General features: G+C 30.7%; 5 protein-coding genes and 1 pseudogene across 5 annotated transcripts; 2 read left to right on the top strand and 4 right to left on the bottom strand.

Annotated features, from left to right (window-relative positions):
- Window positions 1-8,650: 8,650 nt before the first annotated feature.
- On the top strand, window positions 8,651-10,993 carry LOC107026066 (L-type lectin-domain containing receptor kinase IX.1-like). Its single transcript, XM_015226911.2, has one exon. It carries the CDS (start codon window positions 8,793-8,795, stop codon window positions 10,932-10,934), a length of 2,142 nt encoding a protein of 713 aa, XP_015082397.2. The 5' UTR covers window positions 8,651-8,792; the 3' UTR covers window positions 10,935-10,993.
- Window positions 10,994-12,032: 1,039 nt separating this feature from the next.
- Window positions 12,033-13,193, top strand: LOC107026056 (interferon-related developmental regulator 1-like). The gene has a single exon (XM_015226898.1). It carries the CDS (start codon window positions 12,033-12,035, stop codon window positions 13,191-13,193), a length of 1,161 nt encoding a protein of 386 aa, XP_015082384.1.
- A 613-nt stretch (window positions 13,194-13,806) lies between these two features.
- LOC107026046 lies at window positions 13,807-15,033 on the bottom strand. The gene has a single exon (XM_015226887.2). It carries the CDS (start codon window positions 15,021-15,023, stop codon window positions 13,905-13,907), a length of 1,119 nt encoding a protein of 372 aa, XP_015082373.2. The 5' UTR covers window positions 15,024-15,033; the 3' UTR covers window positions 13,807-13,904.
- Window positions 15,034-16,022: 989 nt separating this feature from the next.
- LOC107026041 lies at window positions 16,023-17,002 on the bottom strand. Its single transcript, XM_015226874.2, has one exon. The coding sequence runs from the start codon at window positions 16,940-16,942 to the stop codon at window positions 16,037-16,039; it is 906 nt and encodes a 301-aa protein (XP_015082360.2). The 5' UTR covers window positions 16,943-17,002; the 3' UTR covers window positions 16,023-16,036.
- Window positions 17,003-17,601: 599 nt separating this feature from the next.
- LOC107026030 (F-box protein At2g02240-like) lies at window positions 17,602-20,529 on the bottom strand. The gene is made up of 3 exons (XM_027913948.1): window positions 20,514-20,529; window positions 18,226-18,340; window positions 17,602-18,145 (listed from the first exon to the last, which is right to left on the bottom strand). Exons 1-3 carry the CDS (start codon window positions 20,527-20,529, stop codon window positions 17,704-17,706), a joined length of 573 nt encoding a protein of 190 aa, XP_027769749.1. The 3' UTR covers window positions 17,602-17,703.
- A 743-nt stretch (window positions 20,530-21,272) lies between these two features.
- LOC107032348 lies at window positions 21,273-22,303 on the bottom strand (annotated as a pseudogene).
- Window positions 22,304-23,107: the final 804 nt, after the last annotated feature.

Raw genomic sequence — 23,107 nt, 5'->3', positions numbered from 1 at the left:
AAAAGTATTCTTTGCAACTAATTCATGATCAATTGTCCTTTTTGAGTAAAGAAGCATATTAGAAATATGGACATGATATGAAATTAATGATCTGAAATCAGATTAATATAAATTTAGATATAATTTGAAATGATATTTTTAATCAGTATTTAGATATGTGATTTGAGATTTTGAGTTCATACTTTTTGAATCAAGTTGACTCCATATAGGTCTACGAGCTAAAAATGGTGAAAAAAACTGATCCAGATATAAATTTTGGGTCGAAAAAATATTTCATATTTTGCACTATTTAATAAATACGAAGAGTAATTAATGCGGTAAAAGAGAAAGTATACTTATGAGTATAAATATGAGTCTCATGATTAAGACCATCATAACTTATAAATTTATCTTTTTACTTCAACAACATATAAATTTAGTTTCAAATTAAACTTAATTCTACAATATCACATCATATCCCATCAACCAAACAATCCCTAATTGTTTTCAGGCCAATTTTGTTTAAAAAATTAAATCGGAACTCTAATTTTTTTGTCAAATTAAGATTAATTGTATTCAAATAATGGAGTACCAACGATGTATTTCTTATTACTTTTTTAAATGTAATGACTAAAATTTTTTTTGGCTATAGCACTATATTATTCTTTTTGCCAAACAATAAAGCTGTAACTTTATACTTATTTTCTTTATTATAATACAATTATTTGTTCCAACGTATAGTTTTTCTTTTGGGAGCAGGTTGTGATTTAATCTTTGGTAGAAATTAGAGCACTCATAGTGTGTATATATATAATAATAATTTCTTTAAAAAATAGGGCTGAAAAATATAAGGCCTTAAGCGATGACTTTAATGGCTAGAGATAATACGATCTTGACCCTAAAAAAATAATTAATTAAAGTTTTATTATATCTATAAAATAATATAAACAAATATCGCTCCCTAAATCATCAAAAGGTATGAAAACTTATCAAATAATAAAATTTTAAAGGATAAATAAGATTAGGAACAATCGAACATTTTAAATATGCATCGAATATTCCATATCAATTAAATTTAAGAGAGTAAAATAATAATATTGCCCTCACCTTTCACAAACCTTATCCCCTAGCTAACCTCACCCAGTACTTTAATAAAATAATTTTTTTTCTAAAAGATAAAGAAACACAATATTTGAGACTATAATATACATTGATCACGACATGGTTTATCGTACGGTGATGAAACAATTGAAGATTTTAAATTTAAATTCTAAAAATAAAGGAAATTATGTAAAGAGTGTTACTTTCAAATTAATTTTATAAATAGGTGATTCAAATTTAGTTAAAATTTTAAAAGTTCTCAGATCTGGATTGAGAAAAAAATGAAAATGCAAAGATAGGTAAGATAACATGCGCCTTACCCCAATGGTTGGTCAAAGGCAAAGCTAAGCACCAATGACATTTTCCTAATTAATTACTCTATTGTTTTAATTTAATTGGCACTTTTAACTCTTTTTCACGTTCATCATATATATAAAATTGATTATCTTTATTTTTCACGTTCATTATATATATATTATTTTTATTTGGCTTACCACATTGACAGCCCCTTGAACTTACACGCGTTTTCCGATTAGACACCTTAGCAAGACCTTCTTCTTATTAAACACTCAATGTATACTCAAAGTTCGTTTATTAGACACACATTGTTGAGTTGGTATAGTGATTATAGGAGTATAGTGTACTCATTAAAAGAGCGTGAAAAATTTGTAATATCTCTGTTTATCTCTGTTTTTTCTCCTCTTAATCCTTCTCAAAAAAATTTCCCTGGCCCCAACACAGTCATAATCATCCCTCATTCATCTCTTGAAAATGTCTTCTTCCTTCACTCTCTAAAATTAAAATTAAAATAGTATTATTGAAGCAACATCAATCCTGATGGTTGAATTAAAAAAATGTAAACAAAATTCATAGACAAAGTTGCTAAAAATAACTAAATACGACGAAGTTGTACCTTTTTGATTTCTTGATAATTTCAAGTTTAAAACATATTTGTTAATGATAAAAAAGAGAGGAAGAAGAAGAGAAAAATTGGGAGGAAAGAATTGAGCTATGCAAGTTAGAGAAAATTGTTTGAAAGGAAAGGGAGGATAAATTATGAAATATATTTATAATAAAAATAAAAAGAAAAAATAGAAAGTTCATAAAATTATGGGATAATGTCCAAGTACCCCCTCAACCTATGTCAAAAATCTCAGAGACACACTTATACTATACTAAGGTCCTATTACCCCCCTGAATTTATTTTATTATTAATTTTTTACCCCTTTTCAATCTACGTGGCACTACCTTGTGGGCCCAACGGGGCCCAACGATGATTGACTTTTTTTTTCAAACTAATGCCACGTAGGCTAAAAAAGGGTAGAAAATTACTTATAAAATAAATTTAGGGGGGTAATAGGACCTTAGTATAGTATAAGTGTGTCTCTGGGATTTCGGGCATAGGTTGAGGGGGTACTTCTGCGTTATCCCTAAAATTATTAATGGTGAAATTTAAGTTGACAGTTAGGAGGGGCTTCAAAGAAGAAGATGCAGAGAGGACAACTAGATCTGATAACTTTTTTTGTAAAAGATTTTTTTTTAATTTGCCACATGTCACGGTATGATTCACTCTTCTTCATATTATAGTGTTTGAAAGTCACGCACTCTATATATTTTTGAGTAATGTCATTGAAGTGTCTGATAGACACACTTTGTGATTTCATAAGGTGTTCACTAGGAATATAGCCTCATTAAGGTGTCTAAATAAAAAAAGCGTATAAGTTCAAGGGACCGCTTATGTGTTCAATCTTTTTATTTCTTAAAATATTATTGAAAATTTAGCAATATTAAAAAAATCCACCTCTTTAATGTTAAAGTAAATATAGTTGAAAATAATTGTTAATTTTGATCATAAATTTTTAAAAATACAAATTTTAAGCTAAAACGCTAATTGAAATGAGACTAAAAAGTATATTCATAATTCATGTTCCTTTCTGGTTGACCGTCTCAAGCTTTATGATATTGCCCTATGATTGCAGTCCTAGGTTTATTGTTCATAATTCATTTTATTGTTTAGCTAAACTCCATTATCTTCAACATAAATAAATAAAAAAAATTCTTCAAAAGATCTCTTTATATTAATGGTTTTCCTTAATTGCTCAAAAGATAAGTTAATTTTATTAATTAAAGAACCAATCATCCTGAGGAGCAACTTGTCTATTTTTTACTATATTACATTGCAATCATAGTCCTAGGTTTATATTAGTTAATGTTCACACCACTTAATTATCTTTCTTTTTCTGTCTCTTGTATTTTAAAAAATTAAAGGTTTTTGTTTTGTCCCTTAAACACTGTTTAGAATATAGTTGTAACTACTTTTTTTTGGTTGTTCTCATACGATGTTCTCTATTTATTTTTGGACCACAATTAATTTATATTTTGTATAGCGTAAAATGATAAGTAAAGAGAAATAACCTCTGTCAAAAAAATAAAAAATTATATTGCCAAAGCTCAAACACGTGCAAGACCTAGAGTTAGTTCAGATTCATATTAATAAAAAAAATTTCTGATTTTTCACCCGGTGTTTGACCAGATACTTGAAGCAACCTCTTTATTCAATATTTATCGAATTTGGCACTAACTCATATTTATATTTATGTGAGTTAACATTAAGTAAAATTGTTTGTTCTTGTAGCTTATTTATATACTCCTTCTATTTTTATTTACTTGTTCAATTTTTCTTTTTTATTTGTTTATTTTGACAAATCAAGAAATTATATTTTTTTACTTATTATAGTCTCAATTTATTAATTTTTTAAAAAGATAGTCAAAATCTTAAATTTTTAATTATCCAATTCATAATTAATAGAAATAAAATGACAAACTCAATATATCAATAATTATTTTCTTAATATATATGTCAATTAAAAAATGGACAAGTAACTATGGACAATGGACATAGGCGATACTCCCTCTGTTTCTATTTACTTGTCCATATTTTTACTTTTAGATGTCCCTATTTACTTGTCCATTTTGACAAATCAAGAAAGGACAATTTTTTCCCCTATTATACCCTCATTTAAACTTCTTGAAATTTTTTTAGTTTTAATTCATTCTTTTTGAACCATATTTAATAAGGATAAAATTATAATTTTACTATATTAATTATTATTATCTTAATATGTGTGTCTTTTTTAAAGTAGACAACTAAATAGAAACAGATAAAGTACTATTTTGAGTAATCATTGTAGCACTCTTTCTCCAGTTTTTTGGTAAAGAGTGGTTGAGATTCTATAATAGTAGTTAAACCAGGTTGCTTTGTCTTGAATCTAATTCATTATTAATTTGACAAATAAGAATTATGGTAACAATAATACTAGAAACACAAATGAAAAAAATTTAAAAAAATAAATCTTAAAAAATTGAGATAAATTGAGTATTATGTTAATTTTATACATTAATTTTTTATTTTATTATTTTTTCCATTTATAATCAAATTCTCAATAAACAAAAAAATATATTATATCATATTTAATCATATCTCTTCCATTTTTGAGATTTGAAAAGAGTTGCCACTTATTCAAGCTTTCATACGTGAGAACATAATAAAATATTATCAAGTTGACTCTTTTTGGCTACCCAAAACATTTTCTATTTTGATTTGTAGAAAACTCGTGTGCTTGGGAGTCCCTGATGATTAACATATGCACGACACGAAATTATGTATATTTAAATCCTCAGCCCACCGATTCAAGCACATTAATAATTTAATATACAATCAAACAAGGGCCTTAAATCAATCTATATAATCTTTTACGAGATATAATACTTCAAATATGTCAAATTTATATATTTAAAATAATTTTACATGAAAATTTTAAATTTTTTTATAAATAGTATTTAATATTTTTTTAAAAATATAATTTATAATCTATTATTGATAAAAGAAAAATGAGGCTCTCAAATTACACAGTTAGAACCGACAGTGAGTAACTACTATACACCGTAAATAACAGAAAAATATTAAAATCGTTTGATAGAATATATAAAATTATCTCAATAAAATATAATATTTAAAAAATTACGGAGTCAGTAATACTCTTTTAATACACAATAACACATATAACTAATATAAGAATTAATCATATATAAAGGTGTGCCAAACTAAGGACTGCTAATATATAAAGGTTAATACTATATGCATAATTTTGTTAATTAATTCTACCAAACGACCCTTAATTTAATAAAAGAAAAATGACATTACCAACACATTGCTTGTATACTCAGATAGCATATATATATATGTAGAGAGAGATATGCTTGTATTGGTTTGATAAAGAGGACGCAATATTAAGGTCCTACATTTGCATAGTTAATCACTTATAAAATTTTAATACATATATATATAGTGGAATTTCGTAGAATTTATGTGTCACTTTTTTTTCAAATCATTAAAAATGAATAATATTTTTCATATTTAGTAAAATGTTAACTTTGAATAATCACATAAATATTTAGGGTTTATTTTAGACCATAATTCTTTTTTTAAAAAAAAGATTAGAATTTATATCAAATCAGATACACTCACAAAATTTGAGACGACAAAAGTATTATGATGGTAAAAAATAAAAACTCTTGAGGAAAGAATAGAGTAAGCAACGCATGGAGTTGATCTAAATATAGTAATACTAGATGTAAAGGTTGATGTTTTAAAGAATTTTATTACATCTAATTAACCATATTCATACTAAATGAAACTTATTATTACTTTAAAAGGTAAAAGAAAAAAACAGACACAGTTTTTTACAACAATTAAATAAGAGCACAAACAATTTGGCAAGTTTCTTTATTGATTTATTTTATTCCTCTTCCAAAAATAGTTATAGATCTTGAAATGTAACTGATTACTACTGTTTCTGTCTCAAATTATTTTCCTGTCATTTTTAAAATTATATTCTTACATTACTGTCGTTTATAAAAGTTGAAGACAAACCTAATTAATTTTTTTCCTATTTTATCCTTAGTAACTATATGTCATCCTAATTTAAGAATAGACATAATATATAATTATGCCCTTTAACTTAGTTTCGAATCACATTTATATACTTCAACTTTGGGTGTGCATAAGTTGTATAAGTTGAACAAATAGACACACATGTCCTACATGTAATCCTACATGTCATTTTTTGTCCTACATGTATTTTGCCATGTAGGATTCATGTGTTTATTTATTTAAAAGTTAGATAGTTAAAGTGTCTGTTTATACATTATGAAAGTTGGAGATCAAAATTAAAATTTGAAGTCAAGTTTAGAGTCCAATATATGTATTATGAATAAAATAATTAACGCCCCTCCTAATTACTTATTTTTTCATATGAGACATGTAAAGAAACAACTACAAATAATTTGATTCAGAGTGAGTACTTTAGGTAAAAAGGCTAAAAATAAGTCACAAAAGTAACCAAAAATCTTTTCCTATTTAAATGCTGATTTTGTTCGATATGATGTTAATTTTATTTTATTGTTTAGGTACTTAGGGTAGCACCAATATATTTTTAATTCATAGACCATAATGCTTTTTGAAAAAGATCAATTTCCATATTTTAAAAAATGTAAAGTGATTCTGTCTTATGTAAATTTCTGGCAATAAAACGTATATTAATCTATTGCTTCCAACTAATTAAGGGTACTAACAATAATTTCACATGCATCACTAACAAAAGGAATAATTGCCCAAAGTAGGTATTATTCCGTCTGAGTGACTATATAATGAATAAACGAATATCTCAATCAATCTATTGCATTTGTCATAATTATTTTATGTTCTATAAAAAATATTAATTAAAATGTTTTTTTTATTTAAATCTGAATTTAGTATTATTTTCTTTTTCATCATATATTATTATTTTTTTCCATATTTATTGAGTAAGGATAAAAATGAAAATAAATAATTTAATAAATTTTATTATACTAACTTCGACACACCCTTTAATAATAAAATTATATTTAACAAAGAAGTTAGGTAAAATGAAGTACAAAGTATAGCATCTTGTAGCATTTAAGGAAACAAAATAAATCATAGGTTAATTTAAAGGAGAGAAGAGCATCTCGATGTTTTCAATTACTCCATGCTTTTAGTTTTATGCATCCGTTTTAATCGGATAGAGAGCAAAGCAACAAAAGAGAAGATATCAATACATGTAAGATAGCAAATTAAATTATTTCTATCTTTACGAGATATTTTAAATTTAAATTTTAAATATAAAAAAATCTTTAAATACGAAACGTTATTCTCTGAATAGGACCCTATGTAGCATGAATCCAATTTAGTATAAAAGAGCATGTTATGTGTGATGGGATTTATGTAGGATGTCGGTTTTGTTGTAAAATTTGAAATTACATGTTTTGGTCTTGAGGAGAATATTTGGATACAATACTATTTTAGAGTTTTTGGCTAAAATCAATCTAGTTTAAGTTTAATATTTTTTTATTACGAGACTAATTGAACTTATAAAAAAAATATTTTTTTATTTGGTCATATCATAGTCATAACGAGAAGATCAAAAGTTACCTAAAAGGAATAAGGATATGGATAGAAAATAAATCTTTCACTTTCAAAATTTAAATATTGTATGTTGTTAGTTTATATATTTTTGCATCACCAAGTAAATTAACTTGTAACAATATGTAAGTCTTGAGATATTTATACAACGAGTTCTGATGTTTACAAAAATTATGTAAAAAAATCAATTTAAAAATATTACACCCAACTATTTAGAGATTTTCTTTAATAAAATATTTAGTACGTACGTATGCTATATACAATGCAATTCACATTTTATACAATGTATAAAAATATTGGAAATTTATTGAAATTACATAGGCATTATTAAGTTATGAAAAAAAATACTTTACTTGAAATTTTTGAAGTTAGAGTTGTATTTGACCATACTTTTTACAAAGAATATTTAGAATTTAGAATATATTTTGTTTGAATGTGATATAAACACTCAATTTCTATAAATAAGAAAAATCCCCAACTCAACTAGCTTAACCATGTGTACATATTCATTTGACTTGACACATTTTCTTTTGTTGGTGGTGTGAATTTTTTTAAAAATCAACACAATGATGAATCTTGCAGTGGTTTTTGTTCACTTAGGTTTAAGTCATACTTTAAAGATGATTTTAGCCAAAAACTCTACTATTTTATATCGAATATGTTGTTGTTCATCGTTTTATTCCTCTTTTTGGGCCTGTAATAAGCCTATTGGGCTTAGACAACCTAAGCCCATGACTCATGAGGTAGTACATGGCATATGTTCAAATCCAATTGTTGCCTAGGACAAACAAAGAATTTGCTAATTAAACAACTAAAATTGAATTTCTATTACAAAAGAGTTGATCAATTCAATTGTTGTCTGAGGACAAACAAAAAATTTAAGTCTGAAAACATAAATAAATGAATTGTTAAATATATAATTGAAAATCTTTCATATAAGCTATCCAACTATTATATTTCCACCTAAATTTATGTAATTGGTTCGAATTAATCGAAAGTAAGATACCAAATATCGAAAGATTGAAGATAAAGAAATAGTCCACCAATGGCTTATATAACAAAGCCGTCCATAGCCTATCCTTGATATTGTCAAGAAAACAAAAGGTAAAGACAAACAAGTTCATCCAAATGAAGTGTACACAGAGTGTCTCTGTTTACTTAAACTGCAATTTGTCTGAAATATCAAAAAGTATCATATACCATCTAAGCCATGTTTCTCAGCAAATTTTTGAACATCTTGCTAGTTTTAGTAATTTTTGTTATCCCTTCTTTATATTCATTGAACTTTAAATTCACCGATATTGATACTTCTCATGTTAATCTCTCTATCAATGTCACTGGAGACGCCTATGTAACGAAAGAGGGCATACAAGTCACGCCTAATGAACGTAGCATGGCATTAGGTGGAAAAACAGGACGCGCCACATACATTGAGACACTGCAGTTATGGAACAAGGCTACAAGGGAATTGACAGATTTTACTACACATTTCTCTTTTGTTATTGATTCAAATGGTAACGATAGTTTTGCTGATGGACTAGCCTTTTTCTTAGCTCCTGTTGGTTCGAGTATTCCAGTTGGTTCGTCTGGCAGTGGCCTTGGTCTTGTTAAAGCTGAGACAGAAAACATGCCATCATATGAGTCATTTGTTGCTATAGAGTTCGATACATTTGTTAATACCTGGGACCCCTTTGGCATACATGTAGGCATCAATATAAATTCTATGGAATCTGTTGCTACTAAAATATGGGTAAATGACATTAAACTTGGGAAGAAAAATGATGCTTGGATTAGTTACAATGCTAGTTCCAAGGTTCTTGAAGTTGTTTTCACAGGATTTCAGAAAAAATATAGTCGAGACAAACTAAGCTACACCGTTGATCTGAGGGATTATTTGCCTGAGAATGTTAGTTTTGGCTTCTCAGCATCAACTGGACAATTGTTTCAGAAAAACAATGTCAAGTCTTGGGATTTCAATTCGAGTTTTGATGCTGTCAAAGTTCCAGAACATGTCAATCAGCCTAGTGCAAGTCCTCCTATACAACTTCAAGATCCAAAAAATCATCCTATTCAAGGTCAAACTCCAAATGATCCTCCAATTACTCATGTTCAAGAAGTACTCAGCACCTCGGGAAAAGGAAGCAAGGGACTAGTAGTTGGATCAAGCATAGGATTACCTATTCTGATTCTTGGTTTGATAACCGCCAGTTGCATTTTGTGGAGGAAAAAGAGGAAAGGAGATAAGAAAGAAAATGTCTTCATTGATCTAGATATGGATGATGAATTTGAAAAGGGTACCGGTCCTAAGAAGTTCTCGTATGGTGAATTAGCTCGTGCAACAAACAACTTTGCTGAGGGACAGAAGCTTGGAGAAGGAGGATTTGGTGATGTTTATAAAGGTTTATTGAAGGAATGTAACTCATATGTAGCTGTTAAGAGAGTATCAAAAGGGTCTAAACAAGGGATAAAGGAGTATGCATCAGAAGTGAAGATCATCAGTCGATTAAGGCATAGAAATTTGGTTCAACTTATCGGTTGGTGCCACGAGAAAGAGAAGCTGCATCTTGTTTACGAATTGATGCCCAATGAGAGCCTAGATAAACATCTTTTCAAAGAAAAGTCATTGTTGGTCTGGGAAATCAGGTGGAAAATTGCTCAAGCAATAGCCTCAGCTTTGCTGTATCTACACGAAGAGTGGGAACAATGCGTAGTCCATAGAGACATAAAAGCAAGTAATGTCATGTTGGATTCAAACTTCAACGCTAAATTAGGTGATTTTGGGTTGGCTAGGCTTATTGACCATGACAAAGGATCACAAACAACGATGCTAGCAGGGACCGTGGGGTATATGGCACCGGAATGTATTATGAATGGAAAAGCTAGCAAGGAGTCAGATGTATACAGCTTTGGAATAGTAGCATTGGAAATAGCAAGTGGAAGAAGATCAATAAATATTAAAGCACCAGAAGATCAAGTGAGATTGGTTGAATGGGTGTGGAACCTGTATGGAACGGGAGGGCTAGTCGAAGCAACTGATCCAAGATTGAATAAAATGTTTAATGAGAAAGAAATGGAACGTTTAATGGTCATCGGTCTATGGTGTGCTCATCCAGACAACAAACTGAGGCCATCAATAAGGCAAGCTATCCATGTTCTAAACTCTGAAGCTCAATTACCAAATCTTCCATCAAGAATGCCAGTTGCAACATATTCACCCCCTCCATTGAATATGTTTTCGTCTCCATTTTCAAATACCTATGAAGTTAATAAGCAGGAGCAGACTATGACTTACACTGTTTCATCAAGTGTCTATACTTCGTCAGCTGCTTCATCGACAAAATCACTTTTGTAAACCAATATTGTTTCACTTCAATTATCAATGGATTTTGTGTTGATTTCCCTTCTCTACAATCATTTAGACATATAATGGATGATTAAATTCTGAGTTTTGTTAAAAGTTGAAAATTCACTTCACTTTGTCAGCAAAAATAAAAGGATTGTTTTTCTTTTTAGTTTTGACTGATTTTTCGTCTTTCAATAGGTCGAATTTTGGGGGAAGTTGTTGGTTGAGTTTTTTCTTCGTAAACAACAGCTTCATGATAAAACAAAGTCGTCCGTAGACTCATTAGGACCAAAAGCCACCAGCAAGGTACCAAAATTTTTTATAGTTTTGTGTTGTTTTTAATGAACAATCCTTTACTCTTTAGGCATATGCATATTAATTTTGTTAAAAGGAATTAGCATCTTCAAAATGCTTCCTGCGCAACACATAAAGGCCTCCAGGGGTGAAGGGATAGATTGAATATCATACGAGAAAGCCTACTAGTTGGAACTGTTATGATCGAAAATAATTAGGTCTCGTGCGAAAGTTAGCAAAAACAAATTTTTAAGAATACAAACGAGAAATATAAAAAAATAAAAATAAAAATTTAACATGGAGTTCGATCAATTTGACGTATATCCACGAAAGAAATGAGCAATCTACTATATAAATATGAGTGTACAAAATATAAAGATAAATAACCTCAATCAATTCACTCAAAATACATGACAGAGATTCATTAAAAGAAAGAAACATTTTCCTATAAAAAAAAAAGAACTTGTCCATCCTAAATTTTTTTCTAAAAGAAAAAACTATTTATGGTAAAAAAAAACTTAGAATACAAAAATATTTTAAAAATCTCTTATACAGCATATACTAGATTCATGTATCAAGCGGCATAAAAGAAATTTGGGTAAAAATTATTATTCATTATATTACTGATTCCTAGTCTGAAAAAAAGCTTCGTTAGGAAATAAACTAATTCTAGTCCTAGTTTACTTTGTATTATGGATTCCTAATCTAAGTTTATTTTGGTTACTAGTATTCTTATAAATAGGAATATCTAATTAAATATTTTCAAGGTACAAACATACCAGAGTTCTGCCACATAGCATCAAGAATTTAACCATGGGTGATGCTTCAAATTCAACCTATATTCCAGAGAAGGATCTCCATACTTATTTAGAGGAATTATTCAAGAAAAAGAGTTCTGCCAGAGAAAACGCACTAAGGACATTGGTTAAGCAATTTGAGACCAATGTCCGTTACGAATTTGTTCAAAATAATTTTGTTACTTTAATACATCGATGCCAAAATTGCTTGAAACGGGGTTCGGCATTGGAGATTGATTTAGCATTACAACTGATAGGATTAGTTGTTCTAACGCTTGGTGCCGGTGATAATGCACATGAGGTGTATGAAGAATTGCTTGTGTTAGTCCGTGAACTTCTCACCAAATCCAAATTATGTCACGCGATCAAGGTGTTTGAATGTTTGTGTATTGTCACTTGTGTTGGTGCCGGAGACTTTGTAGACACAGAAAGATCAATGGAAATTATATGGCAATTCTTGAATCAAGAAACCAAACATTCATCCTCTGTGACGGCTGCAGCAATATCAGGTTGGGTTCTCCTCCTTTCAGGCATTGATCGATGGAACATTAGTCCGAAAAAGTGGAAAGAATCGATCTCTTATCTTCTGAAACAATTAGAGGAAGATGATGAACATGTTAACGTTGCTAGCATTGAAGCGCTAGCTTTGATTTTTGAAATTGGCAGTCTTGAGAAATTTTCAAATCAAGACGGAGAATACAAGGACATAAAAGATGGGATAATGGATCAGATAAAGAGAATATGCAATGGCACCAAACAAGACACTTCAAAAATTCTCGAGGATGATTATGATAAGACCATCACACTCACATTAGGCAGAACAAGTCTCACTTTTTGCACCTGGTCAAAGTTGAAACAAATAAGTTACATAAGGAAATTTTTAGGCAACGGTTTCAAAAATCACATGAAGGAAAACAAACACCTCCACAACGTTTTTAATTTTGCACCAGCAAGAAAATGCAGTAGCGATGATGATTTAGAACTGTACAAACCTGAGTTTGAAGAGGCGGTTGTGCGAGTTTTTGTGCCTGAAGTTAGAAGAGAAAATTGTGCATGGAGGATTAACAAGTCCCATAATTCTGTACTGAGCAAGGGAAGGACTAAGTTGCGGAACAAGTACAGAACTCTTGCAGAGGAGACCAAGACTGGGCACATTGCTGATGAACAGCTTGACTGAAATAATTTTTTTTCAATTCGTGTTCAATTTTTATTTTATCTTGAATAAGTGAGTTAAATGTTATTTGTTTAGTATCTCTCAATATTTGTTAATATCAAATATAAACAATCAACTTAGTTTTTCTATTGATGCATTGATTTTATGTGATAAAAATATATGATTATTGTTTTTAAAATGAAATATTGATAGAAGAACAAATGTGTCTAGCTTTGCTACATATAAATCACTGCCGTAGAAAAAAAAAAGTATGTTAACATATATAAACACAATTTTTAAAGTAAAATGTTGAGTTTTTTTATTTTCAATCACGTATTCATATATGATACTCTATATTATTAAAATTGAAATATTAATAACTAAGAAACTTGAGTAACATAACCAAATGTGTTGTGCCCTATGTGGGATTCGAACCCACAGTAGAAATTAACACGCTTAATCACTGTGCCACAAAAGAGTTTATACAAGGTTTTTTAACATTATTAATTTATTGTTAAATTCAGAATTTAATCTCTCTATATAATGTAATTTTTCTGGGAAGGATGTTCACTCTTGGAACAGAAGTGATGAAAGTGATATAACAATAGTAATAATTGAACTCTGGTATCAAAAGAGATGTACAAGAATTCCTTTTATTTCACACTGTAACAAGGTTACTAACATGTCAGAATAATAATACAACATAGAAGAAATACTGAATCATAAACATGTGTTTCATCGTCGTGATGTTTTTTTTTCAATTCTTGGATCCTCCCAGACTGGATCTTTAATCTCAGAACCAGCATTATCATAACACGGGGAAATGCAGCCACTTCCCATATCATACAGTCTCCAGCCATCAATGTAACGATGAGTAAAATACACACAGTTGTTTCTGCAGCCAACTTGACTTGCAGGCACTGATATACCACATTTAATCCCCGCGAATAACGTTCTATCTCCAAGACTTCTCAATCTTAACAATGATAAATCTTCAATCTTCAGTTTGAACACTTCCACTTTGTCCACCACCCTGTTTGATCTTTCTGAGATCAGGAAAATGAGCAATATCTCTCCATTAGATTCAACCAAATACTCTATGAGATGTCTTGAGTAGTTTGAAGGAATGGCTTGCCTTCTACTAAGTCGCGTGACTTGAAACTGATTTTCAACTTCTTCTATTACAGCCAGGGTTCCTTGCAAACTTAGCGCATAAAACTTCCCTTGGAAGATAATGGCATTGGTGAATTGTATTAGTTGCCCCTTAGGATCATTCGGATCAATAAGACCATTTTGACTGCTTTCTTGTTTCATCCATTTTTGGTTTTTTCCCCACTGATAAACTACAAAATCTGGAAAACAACAATGGCCATTCCTTGGAAATAAAAATGTTTTTCTATGATCAGACGAGTAAGAAGCCCAACAACCATGGGCTCTGGAACTACTCAGAAAGCAATAATCAATAGCTACCTTTTCTCCTCTGACAATCGACCAAGGTGAGTAGTAGTGAAAATGCTTCCAAGGATCATAACGCGGCCTTCTTTTACCATGCCACCAATAGCAACCAGCTTCTTCAAATGAGAAGTTGAAGGTGTGCTGCTGAGTTTTGCAATAGTATTGAGGTTCATATGAAAGCTCAAGCCATGGTGATTGTGCAGTGGAATCACATTTTCTCGACACACATCTCCATGATTTAGGAATACCAGCAGTACCTATGGATTCAACTAGTTTTGAAGGTGTTGGTTGCTTTTTGAGAAACTCGAGTAGCTTTTCAGGAAGATTTTGCGATGGTTCAACAGAAGCAGACTCTTCTTTAGATGAAGTTTTCTGTTTCCTCCTATCATTTGGAGCCATGTCTAGATAATGGTCGAAAAAATCAAAGTATAATTCCGAGCTTGTCTGACTATCCAAAGGTGCTTTTATAATCTAATCCTCCCTGTTCTAGCTGTTTATTTGATGAGCCTTAAGCTCCAAGAATCAAGATAGTTGACTTCTTCATAAATTATTTTTCATTTATATTTTTGTTAATCAGTTACAAAATTATTATATCAGGCATCTAAATAGTCAACTCAACTATTTAATTGAAAGGAACTACCACTACCCTTGTTCTCCAAGAGATCAACTACCTTGGAGGCTAGCTTACTTAGTGGCCACATCTGATCTTGATCACTTTTAAGCCTGCCTCAACCTACATGCCAAAAAAAAAAACAGAAACAAGGAAAAGAATCAAATTTCACCAAAGAAACCAATACCAACCCAAGGCTATGGCCATGTCTTCCCAAAAAACTCACCAGCTTAATCTCAAGTGAACCGAGTCTACTGGAAAACATCACTTTTGGTGGTGTCACCAAGTCACAGAGATCAGCAACGTCAAAAATATTGTAGGCCAATATCGGAAGCCGCTATGGCCACAACACTGAAATTCAGCAAATGCTTCCATATCTGGCTTTATATGGGATATTACTAGCCTTATGGTAGAAGATTGCGGACATGGAAGGACCCTTGGATATATTTCAAGGGTCATTCACTCATTCCCATGGTGCACTAATATCAGTGGGATGCTATATCCAGATAATTTTCTCTTGTGAAACTCCTACAGAGGGGGATTAAATGTCACCTGTCCCTTTTATAATTTTCTTCTTCTTTATTAATAACTATAATATTTCGATTTGCCATGGGGGCAAAGCATGGAAAATGAGTTAATAATAAACATGAACTGATGCAAGTGATGTAACAACAACGATGATTGAACTCTGGTTTCAGAAGAAATGAACAAGAATTCCATTTATTTCACACTGTAACAAGGTCACTAACATGTCAGAATGATAATACAACAAAGAAGAAATACTGAATTATAAACATGTGTTTTATCGTCGTGATGTTCTTTTTCCAATTATTGGCTCCTCCCACACTGGATCTTTAATCTCAGAACCAGCATTATCATAACACGGGGAAATGCAGCCACTTCCCATATCATACAGTCTCCAGCCATCAATGTAACGATGAGTAAAATACACGCAGTCGTTTCTGCAACCAACTTGACTTGCAGGCACTGATATACCACATTTAATCCCTGCGAATAATGTTCTATCCCCGAGGTTTTGCAATCTTAACCATGACAAATCTTCAATCTTCAGCTTGAACACTTCCACTTTGTCCACCACCATGTTTGATCTTTCTGAGATCAGGAAAATGAGCACTATCTCTACATTAGATTCAACCAAGTACTCTATGAAATGCCTTGAGTAGCTTGAAGGAATGGCTCGCCTTCTACTAAGTCGCGTGACTTGAAACTGAGTTTCAACTTCTTCTATTACAGCCAGGGTTCCTTGCAAACTTAGTGCATAAAACTTCCCTTGGAAGATAATGGCATTGCTGAATTGTATCAGTTGCCCCTTTGGATCATTTGGATCAATAAGACCATTTTGACTGCTTTCTTGTTTCATCCATTTTTGGTTTTCTCCCAACTTAGAAACTACAAATCCTGGAAAACAACAAGTGACACAACCATTGGAAGAACAGGGAAATAAAAATGATTTTTTGCGATCAGACGAGGAAGTATTCCAATAAAAATAGGCTCTTGAACTATTCAGAAAGCAGTAATCAATAGGTAGCTTATGTCCTTCCAAAATCCACCAAGGTGAGTAGCTGTGAAAATGCTTCCAAATATCATAAACGCGGCCTTCTTCTACCATTCCACCAATAGCAACCAGCTTCTTCAAATGAGATGCTGAAGGTGTGCTGCTGAGTTTTGCAATAGCATTGAGGTTCATTTGAAAGCTCAAGCCATGGTGACTGTGAAATGAAATCACATTTTTTCGAGACACATCTCCATGATTTAGAAATACCAACAGTACCTATGGATTGAACTAGTTTTGAAAGTCTTGGTTGCTTTTTGAGAATGTTGAGTAGCTTTTCAGGAAGACTTTGACATGGTTCCACATAAGTAGACTCTTCTTTTGATGAAGTTTTTTGTTTCCTCTTAATATTTGGAGCCATGTATAGATAATTGTCAAAAAGAACAAGATTTTGATTCTGCAGCTTATCGAACGATCCAAAAAATGTTTTTATAATCTAATTCTCTCTGTTCTAGCTGTTTATTTTATTAGACTTAGGCTCCAAGAAAATTGACTTCTTCCGAGATTATTTTTCAGTTACAAAATTAATACACAAGGCATCTAAATAGTCAACTCAACTATTTAGTTGAAAGCCTTGTGCTCTGAGGTTGATTCTTGAAAAATAATGACTTCTGCATCTTATGCTTACAAAAGTTCAAACTGGAGAACAAACATGTCATCTAATTACTGAGCATTCCACTAATGATTGACAGTTTTATGAAATGGGAAGTGCAAGCCCAGTTCATTGCCCTGATTATATAATTATGGAAACAGAAAGTACAGTATGGATGTATAAACATGAACTCCAGTTACCATAGCACCAAAAGATACTTGAAATAGATGAGTGATGCAAAAAGAAACATGTTCTATTTGAAATACATGGTAATTGGTAGCTGTATAGCAAAAATATGTTATAATTAACCTATTCTTGGCCTTATCTCAATTCCTTCAACAATAAGGCCTTCCTTATGAGATACACAGTCTTTCACCTCTTTCATACTCATTTCTATACAATCGTGAATATCAGATTGCATGACACTAGAAGCATCCTCCATATCCACATCAGAGAGTGGAGTAAAAACCTCATAATCATCATCTGATTCCCGGGTCTCTACCTCCTCAAAGCGATCACAACGTTGAGGTCTACCCTCAGGCACCAGAAATGCTAATCGCGCGTCGACTTCAACACCAGAAATTCCAACTGGAACCTCTGAGGGCCGATAAACAAAACCATATTCATCTTCCAGCTTGTAAACAAGGTAAGCTGTGTAGGATGTCCGAGGTGACAGCATCCCAGCTCCTATTTTGCCCCGAATGTCAAGCCACCAAACATGTATGAGCTCAGCTACCTCTGGAAACCTGATTTGACAAACAATGTCATACATATGTTTCAGGAAAAGGATGGTAGCTAGATATCCGCGGAAACAAAAAAGGCAAACCTTGACTCTGGTAGTGAAGTCCATTTCCAATATTGGGGTGTATCTATCCGTTGAATGCCTTGAATCGGACCCGTTACAGCAGAAAGAACGGGCCCATAATAAAACTGCTCCCCCTCTTCCCCGTGGACGTAGCCAATTTATTGGTGAACCACGTAAATCTATTGTCTTGTTTTTCGCGTTTATATTTTCTCGTATTATCTCGAATTCCGCATCACTGTATTATCTCGAATTCCGCATAACACTATCACTCCATGTAATTTGAAGATCCCTTGCACCTAGAAAGTAACATTTCTTTCCGGTCCGTTTTTCCAGTGAGAAACTCTGTTAAACAATAGCATAAAGTAAGAAGTGCACAACTATTGAAACACAACAAGGTTACAGAAACATGTTCCTATAGAGATTTAACAAGATGAGCAGGGCGGAACCAAATTTTTTACTAAGGGTTCAAAATCTAAACAATTAAACACACAAAGAAGCTAAGAGGATTCAACATCTAATATATATGCATAAAAAATATTTTTAACCAAGTATAAGAAGTGTAATATTTCGCCAAAGAACCTCTTGGCCCTACCTGCCTCCGCCCCGATTACAAGAGATGTCTGTTTATAGAAACATCTTAAAGGATAAAGATAAGTAGCACTAGCTTTTGAGCGAAATAAACGAGAACAATTACTACCAACTTAAAGTTTCAAGTTAATTTGTGTTCTTTACCCAAAAGGTAGTCAACTAGATGGTAGGAATTATGAGCAAACTCATAATTTAATACTTACAAGTTGACAATTGACACTCCATTAGTGAGAAAAAAAGATCACAAGCTTAGTTTATTAAACAATTTTTAAATATATTACTCTCCGTTTCACAAAGAATGGTCTGATTTGACTTGACACGAAGTTAAAGAAAATAAAAAAGACTTTTGATCATGTAGTACTAAATTAAAGTTATGTCAAATGTACAAAATTGTCATTTAATCTTGTGGCCTTAAACATGTCACGTGATAAATTGTTAGCAAAAAAATAAAGAGGTTATTCTTTTTGAAAGAGACTAAAAAGAAAAGGAGGTTATTCTTTTTGAAACGGAGAGAATATTTACTAATCAATACATTTTAAAGGACACCCTCAATAATAAATAATTCAATACCATGATCTTCACCTTGTAAACTACAATTAAAAAATTTATGTTAGGAACACGGTCATCAAAATCGGGTCTTGCAATGCGTAAATCTGAATTTAGTTTTGCCCCAATACAGTACTGGACACTTCGGTTGTTTAGGTCCCTAAGGGGTTGTTCGGTTACTAGATAGAATTATGCAGCGTTTAGTTATGCATGTATTAGCTATGCAGAGTTTAGTTATGCAGGGTTTAGAGATTACAATACATGATTATTAACTATTGAATATTAAACTTATTATAAATTATTAATATATATTATTTACAAAATAATAATGCATGCTAATAAAATGTGAAGTATATTAAATAATATATAATGCTAATATTTGATTAGCATATGTACCGTTAAAAAAGATACAACCAATTTCTAGTTTCAAAAAATATTTATATTTGTATAAATCAATCAAAACGGTAAGTATATAAAAAGAATTAAAATAATCTATATATAGTAAGAAACATGTTGATAGGAAACAATAAAGTTTCCAATTAAAAATAAAATTAAAAGAAATAAAAATGATCTAAATATAAAAAAGAAATAAAAACGATAAACTTATATATAGGAAAACAATAAAGTTTCCAATTAAAAATAATGAAATAAATTAATAGAGTAAATATGTAATTTATCACTTTAATACGTGTATAACTAATACCCACATAATTTATTCCACCTTCAACCCTGCATAACTTTATACATAGATTCCCTCATAAGTTATGTTGGTACTAATTATGCAGGACTACAAAAATGCAACCAAATATGGTATAAGTTATGTTGACTTTTCTACCTAAACAAAAATTTCTACTAAATATAGTATAATTTAATACATTATTTTATACATAAATAAAATAAATTATATCGTAACCAAATGACCCCCTATTTAGGCAAAAGATAAAAACTTCGGCTCAATTTTGTTTAAGTACTAATTAAATAAAAATTATATCCATGATACTTTTTATTAAAATTTAGAACATATAAACTCAAAATAATTTATTGCAGACAAAAAAAGTAGGCTATGGAGTCTCTTAAATAACACTAAATTGACTAATGAAAAGTATATATAAATACAATTCTTTAGCTTTTAATTTATTACCCTGCGACCTGCATCAATTAAGAGATAAACAAACCATTCAAATTCTCCATTGACGTGAAGTCTGGGTAAGAGATGTGAATATACAAGCGCTGCACCTAATATAATTGCTAAAATGTGGAATTTTCCCAAACACAAAAAGGAAAGCATAGTAGCATGAACGGATTGACATATTTTAAATGTTTTTAACTCAAAATAGATTTTAAATTTTCTTTTTTTAGAGTTTTGATAAAATAATTCTCTTGTTTTTTTTTTTTTTAAGTTGAAAATAATTTTTGAGCAATTGAGTAAGCTTATAAAGTTTTTCCTTTTAAGTATTTGAAGTCAAAATAATTTAAACAAATTACGTAAAAGTTACTCTTTCTATAGCTAATTACTTATCCACTTTTAAATTGACACATTTATTAAGAAAAATAATAATCCATAGAATGAGTTTATCATTTTAGCATTATTAATTATGAAATTGATAAATTAAAATTTAACATTTTAAATTTTTTTAACCTTTTTCAAAATAATTAATTTAGAATATAATATATATATATATATATAATGTTTTTTCTTTAAACACTAATAACTTGTATATTTGACTTAGACACATACTATTCATATAAAATTATTAAGTGAAGTAATTTATAACTTTTAACTTAGATTTTACTGTTTATATTATTTTAAATGAGTAAGAATTGGACAAGTGTCTTAAATCGCTTTAATCTTGCGAGGATTAATTAATTTGCAACATACATGATAAATGTGTTCGATCTATATATACGAGTAATTTATACCAAATTGTTATCCACTATTGAGTATCATAATCATCAAAACAGGGCAAAATAATATCAAATTCCCAATTCATAAAACTTCCAAGTATAAGTAGCAGACTCATTGAAGTAGATACAGTTGCTTCTGCAGTCCAATTCACTTGCATTAACTGATATACAACAATTAGTCCCTGCAAACAACGTTCTATTTCCAAGATTATCCAATTTTAACCATCCATCTGGAGATTCATCACTTCAACTTTATCCACCTTCCAAATCGAAATCAAAAAAATTAACAAGATCTCTCCATTGGATTCAACAAAATACTCCGTGAAATGCTTTGAGTAAACTGATGGAACAGCCCTGCTACCTGAAATTTCGATTCAATTACCACTAAAGTACCCTGTAAACTTATTGCGTAAAACTTCCTTTCAAAACCAATAGCATTAGTAAGTATCATTAGTTGTCTTTTTGAACAATTTGGATCGATGAGATTACTCGATTGTTTCATCCATTTATAAGGGTACCCTGTGTGACAAGCCACGAAAAGTGGATAGGAACATCCTGTTAGTACCAAAACAGACCAGTTATCGTAATAACTTGAAGGAATTGAAGACAGAGTTGCGAAATTTGAATGGTATTGAGTGATCCCAAGGAGGAATACTCCAATAACTGTTTCTAATAGTAGGAATCAACAGAGTATACTCTGCAGGATCGTTTCCACCAGCAATAATTGATCCATGTGAACAACCATAAAAACGCTTCCAGGGATCATATCGCGGTCTTTTACTGTACCACGAACATTGACCTGATCGAAATGAGATGTTGAGAGTGTGTTTAATGTGTTGAGAAGTAATTTAAGCCATGTTTGTTGTGAATTGGAACTACATTACTTAGATCCTACTCTCCATGATTTGGCAACACCGCGAAAATTGATGTTTTCCATTAGATGATGTTGTTTTCCGATTAAGTTTAGGAGTTTTTGAGGGAGATTTGGCCATGGCTCTATTATGGTTTGAATATTTTCTTGAGGTTTCACTAGCTTTTCCTTTTTGTTGTGATGAGACATGTTTGGATAATTTTAATGTCTTTAGAAATTAAAATAAGCAGATTTTAAAAGGACCATAGCCTAGCCTCCAAGTTAGGTTAATTTTGACTAAATGGTTTGAGTTAGACTATCTAGAAACCCTCAAAAAAGATTTAGGTGCAGATGACAAATTGTACTTTTCAAGAATGATCAATTTGCAATAAATAAAGTGTATATTTTAGGGAAAATTGTACGTGTAGCAAATATTAATTTAAAGTATATGTTATAGGTATAATTTCATTTAATTTTAATTCGTAGCAAATACTTTGTCATTCGCGTCTGTCTTCTGAATTTCGATCGCCTCTCGTACTTTATATGAATACAAATATATAAATTGTGTTTATGTATGTATAGAGTGAGAGAGAACTGTACATACAAATATAAATATATATATCTTTGTTTTATACACTTATAATTATATATACAAGTTTCACTCTGCCTTGTTCTCTTTTGTCTTTCTCTCTTTCTCGCTTAATAAATACAAATTATAGAACATACGTCGTATCATTTGTGTTTGTATAAAGCGAGAGATATTTGATATACAAATACAAATATTTTAACTCGATTAATTGTATACAAAACTCAATTTTTATGCAAATATACAAACACAATCATTAATATATATATGCATAGCAGTTACAATTTATTTATATATAATTATCTAATCGATATTGCGATTTATACAAATAAAATACTATATAGCAAACGATGTTTGTTATGAAGCACAAATAACAAACTGTAGTTATAGAGCGCTAATATGATTTCTATGTTTAGTGTTCCTAAAAT

Source organism: Solanum pennellii, chromosome 1, assembly GCF_001406875.1.
Source record: "Solanum pennellii chromosome 1, SPENNV200".
In the NCBI taxonomy this organism is placed as follows: Eukaryota; Viridiplantae; Streptophyta; class Magnoliopsida; order Solanales; family Solanaceae; genus Solanum; species Solanum pennellii.
Note: the sequence above shows the minus strand (reverse complement) of the source record. Positions and strands in the feature narration are given on the sequence as shown.

Bases quoted from the DNA above. Each gene is read 5' to 3' on its own strand.
- LOC107026066 (XM_015226911.2), top strand. From the start codon at position 8,793: ATGTTTCTCAGCAAATTTTTGAACATCTTGCTAGTTTTAGTAATTTTT.
- LOC107026056 (XM_015226898.1), top strand. From the start codon at position 12,033: ATGGGTGATGCTTCAAATTCAACCTATATTCCAGAGAAGGATCTCCAT.
- LOC107026046 (XM_015226887.2), bottom strand. From the start codon at position 15,023: ATGGCTCCAAATGATAGGAGGAAACAGAAAACTTCATCTAAAGAAGAG.
- LOC107026041 (XM_015226874.2), bottom strand. From the start codon at position 16,942: ATGAACCTCAATGCTATTGCAAAACTCAGCAGCACACCTTCAGCATCT.
- LOC107026030 (XM_027913948.1), bottom strand. The intron at 18,146-18,225 runs GTTTGCCTTTTT...TTGTCAAATCAG, and splicing joins ACTTCACTACCAGAGTCAAG to GTTTCCAGAGGTAGCTGAGC.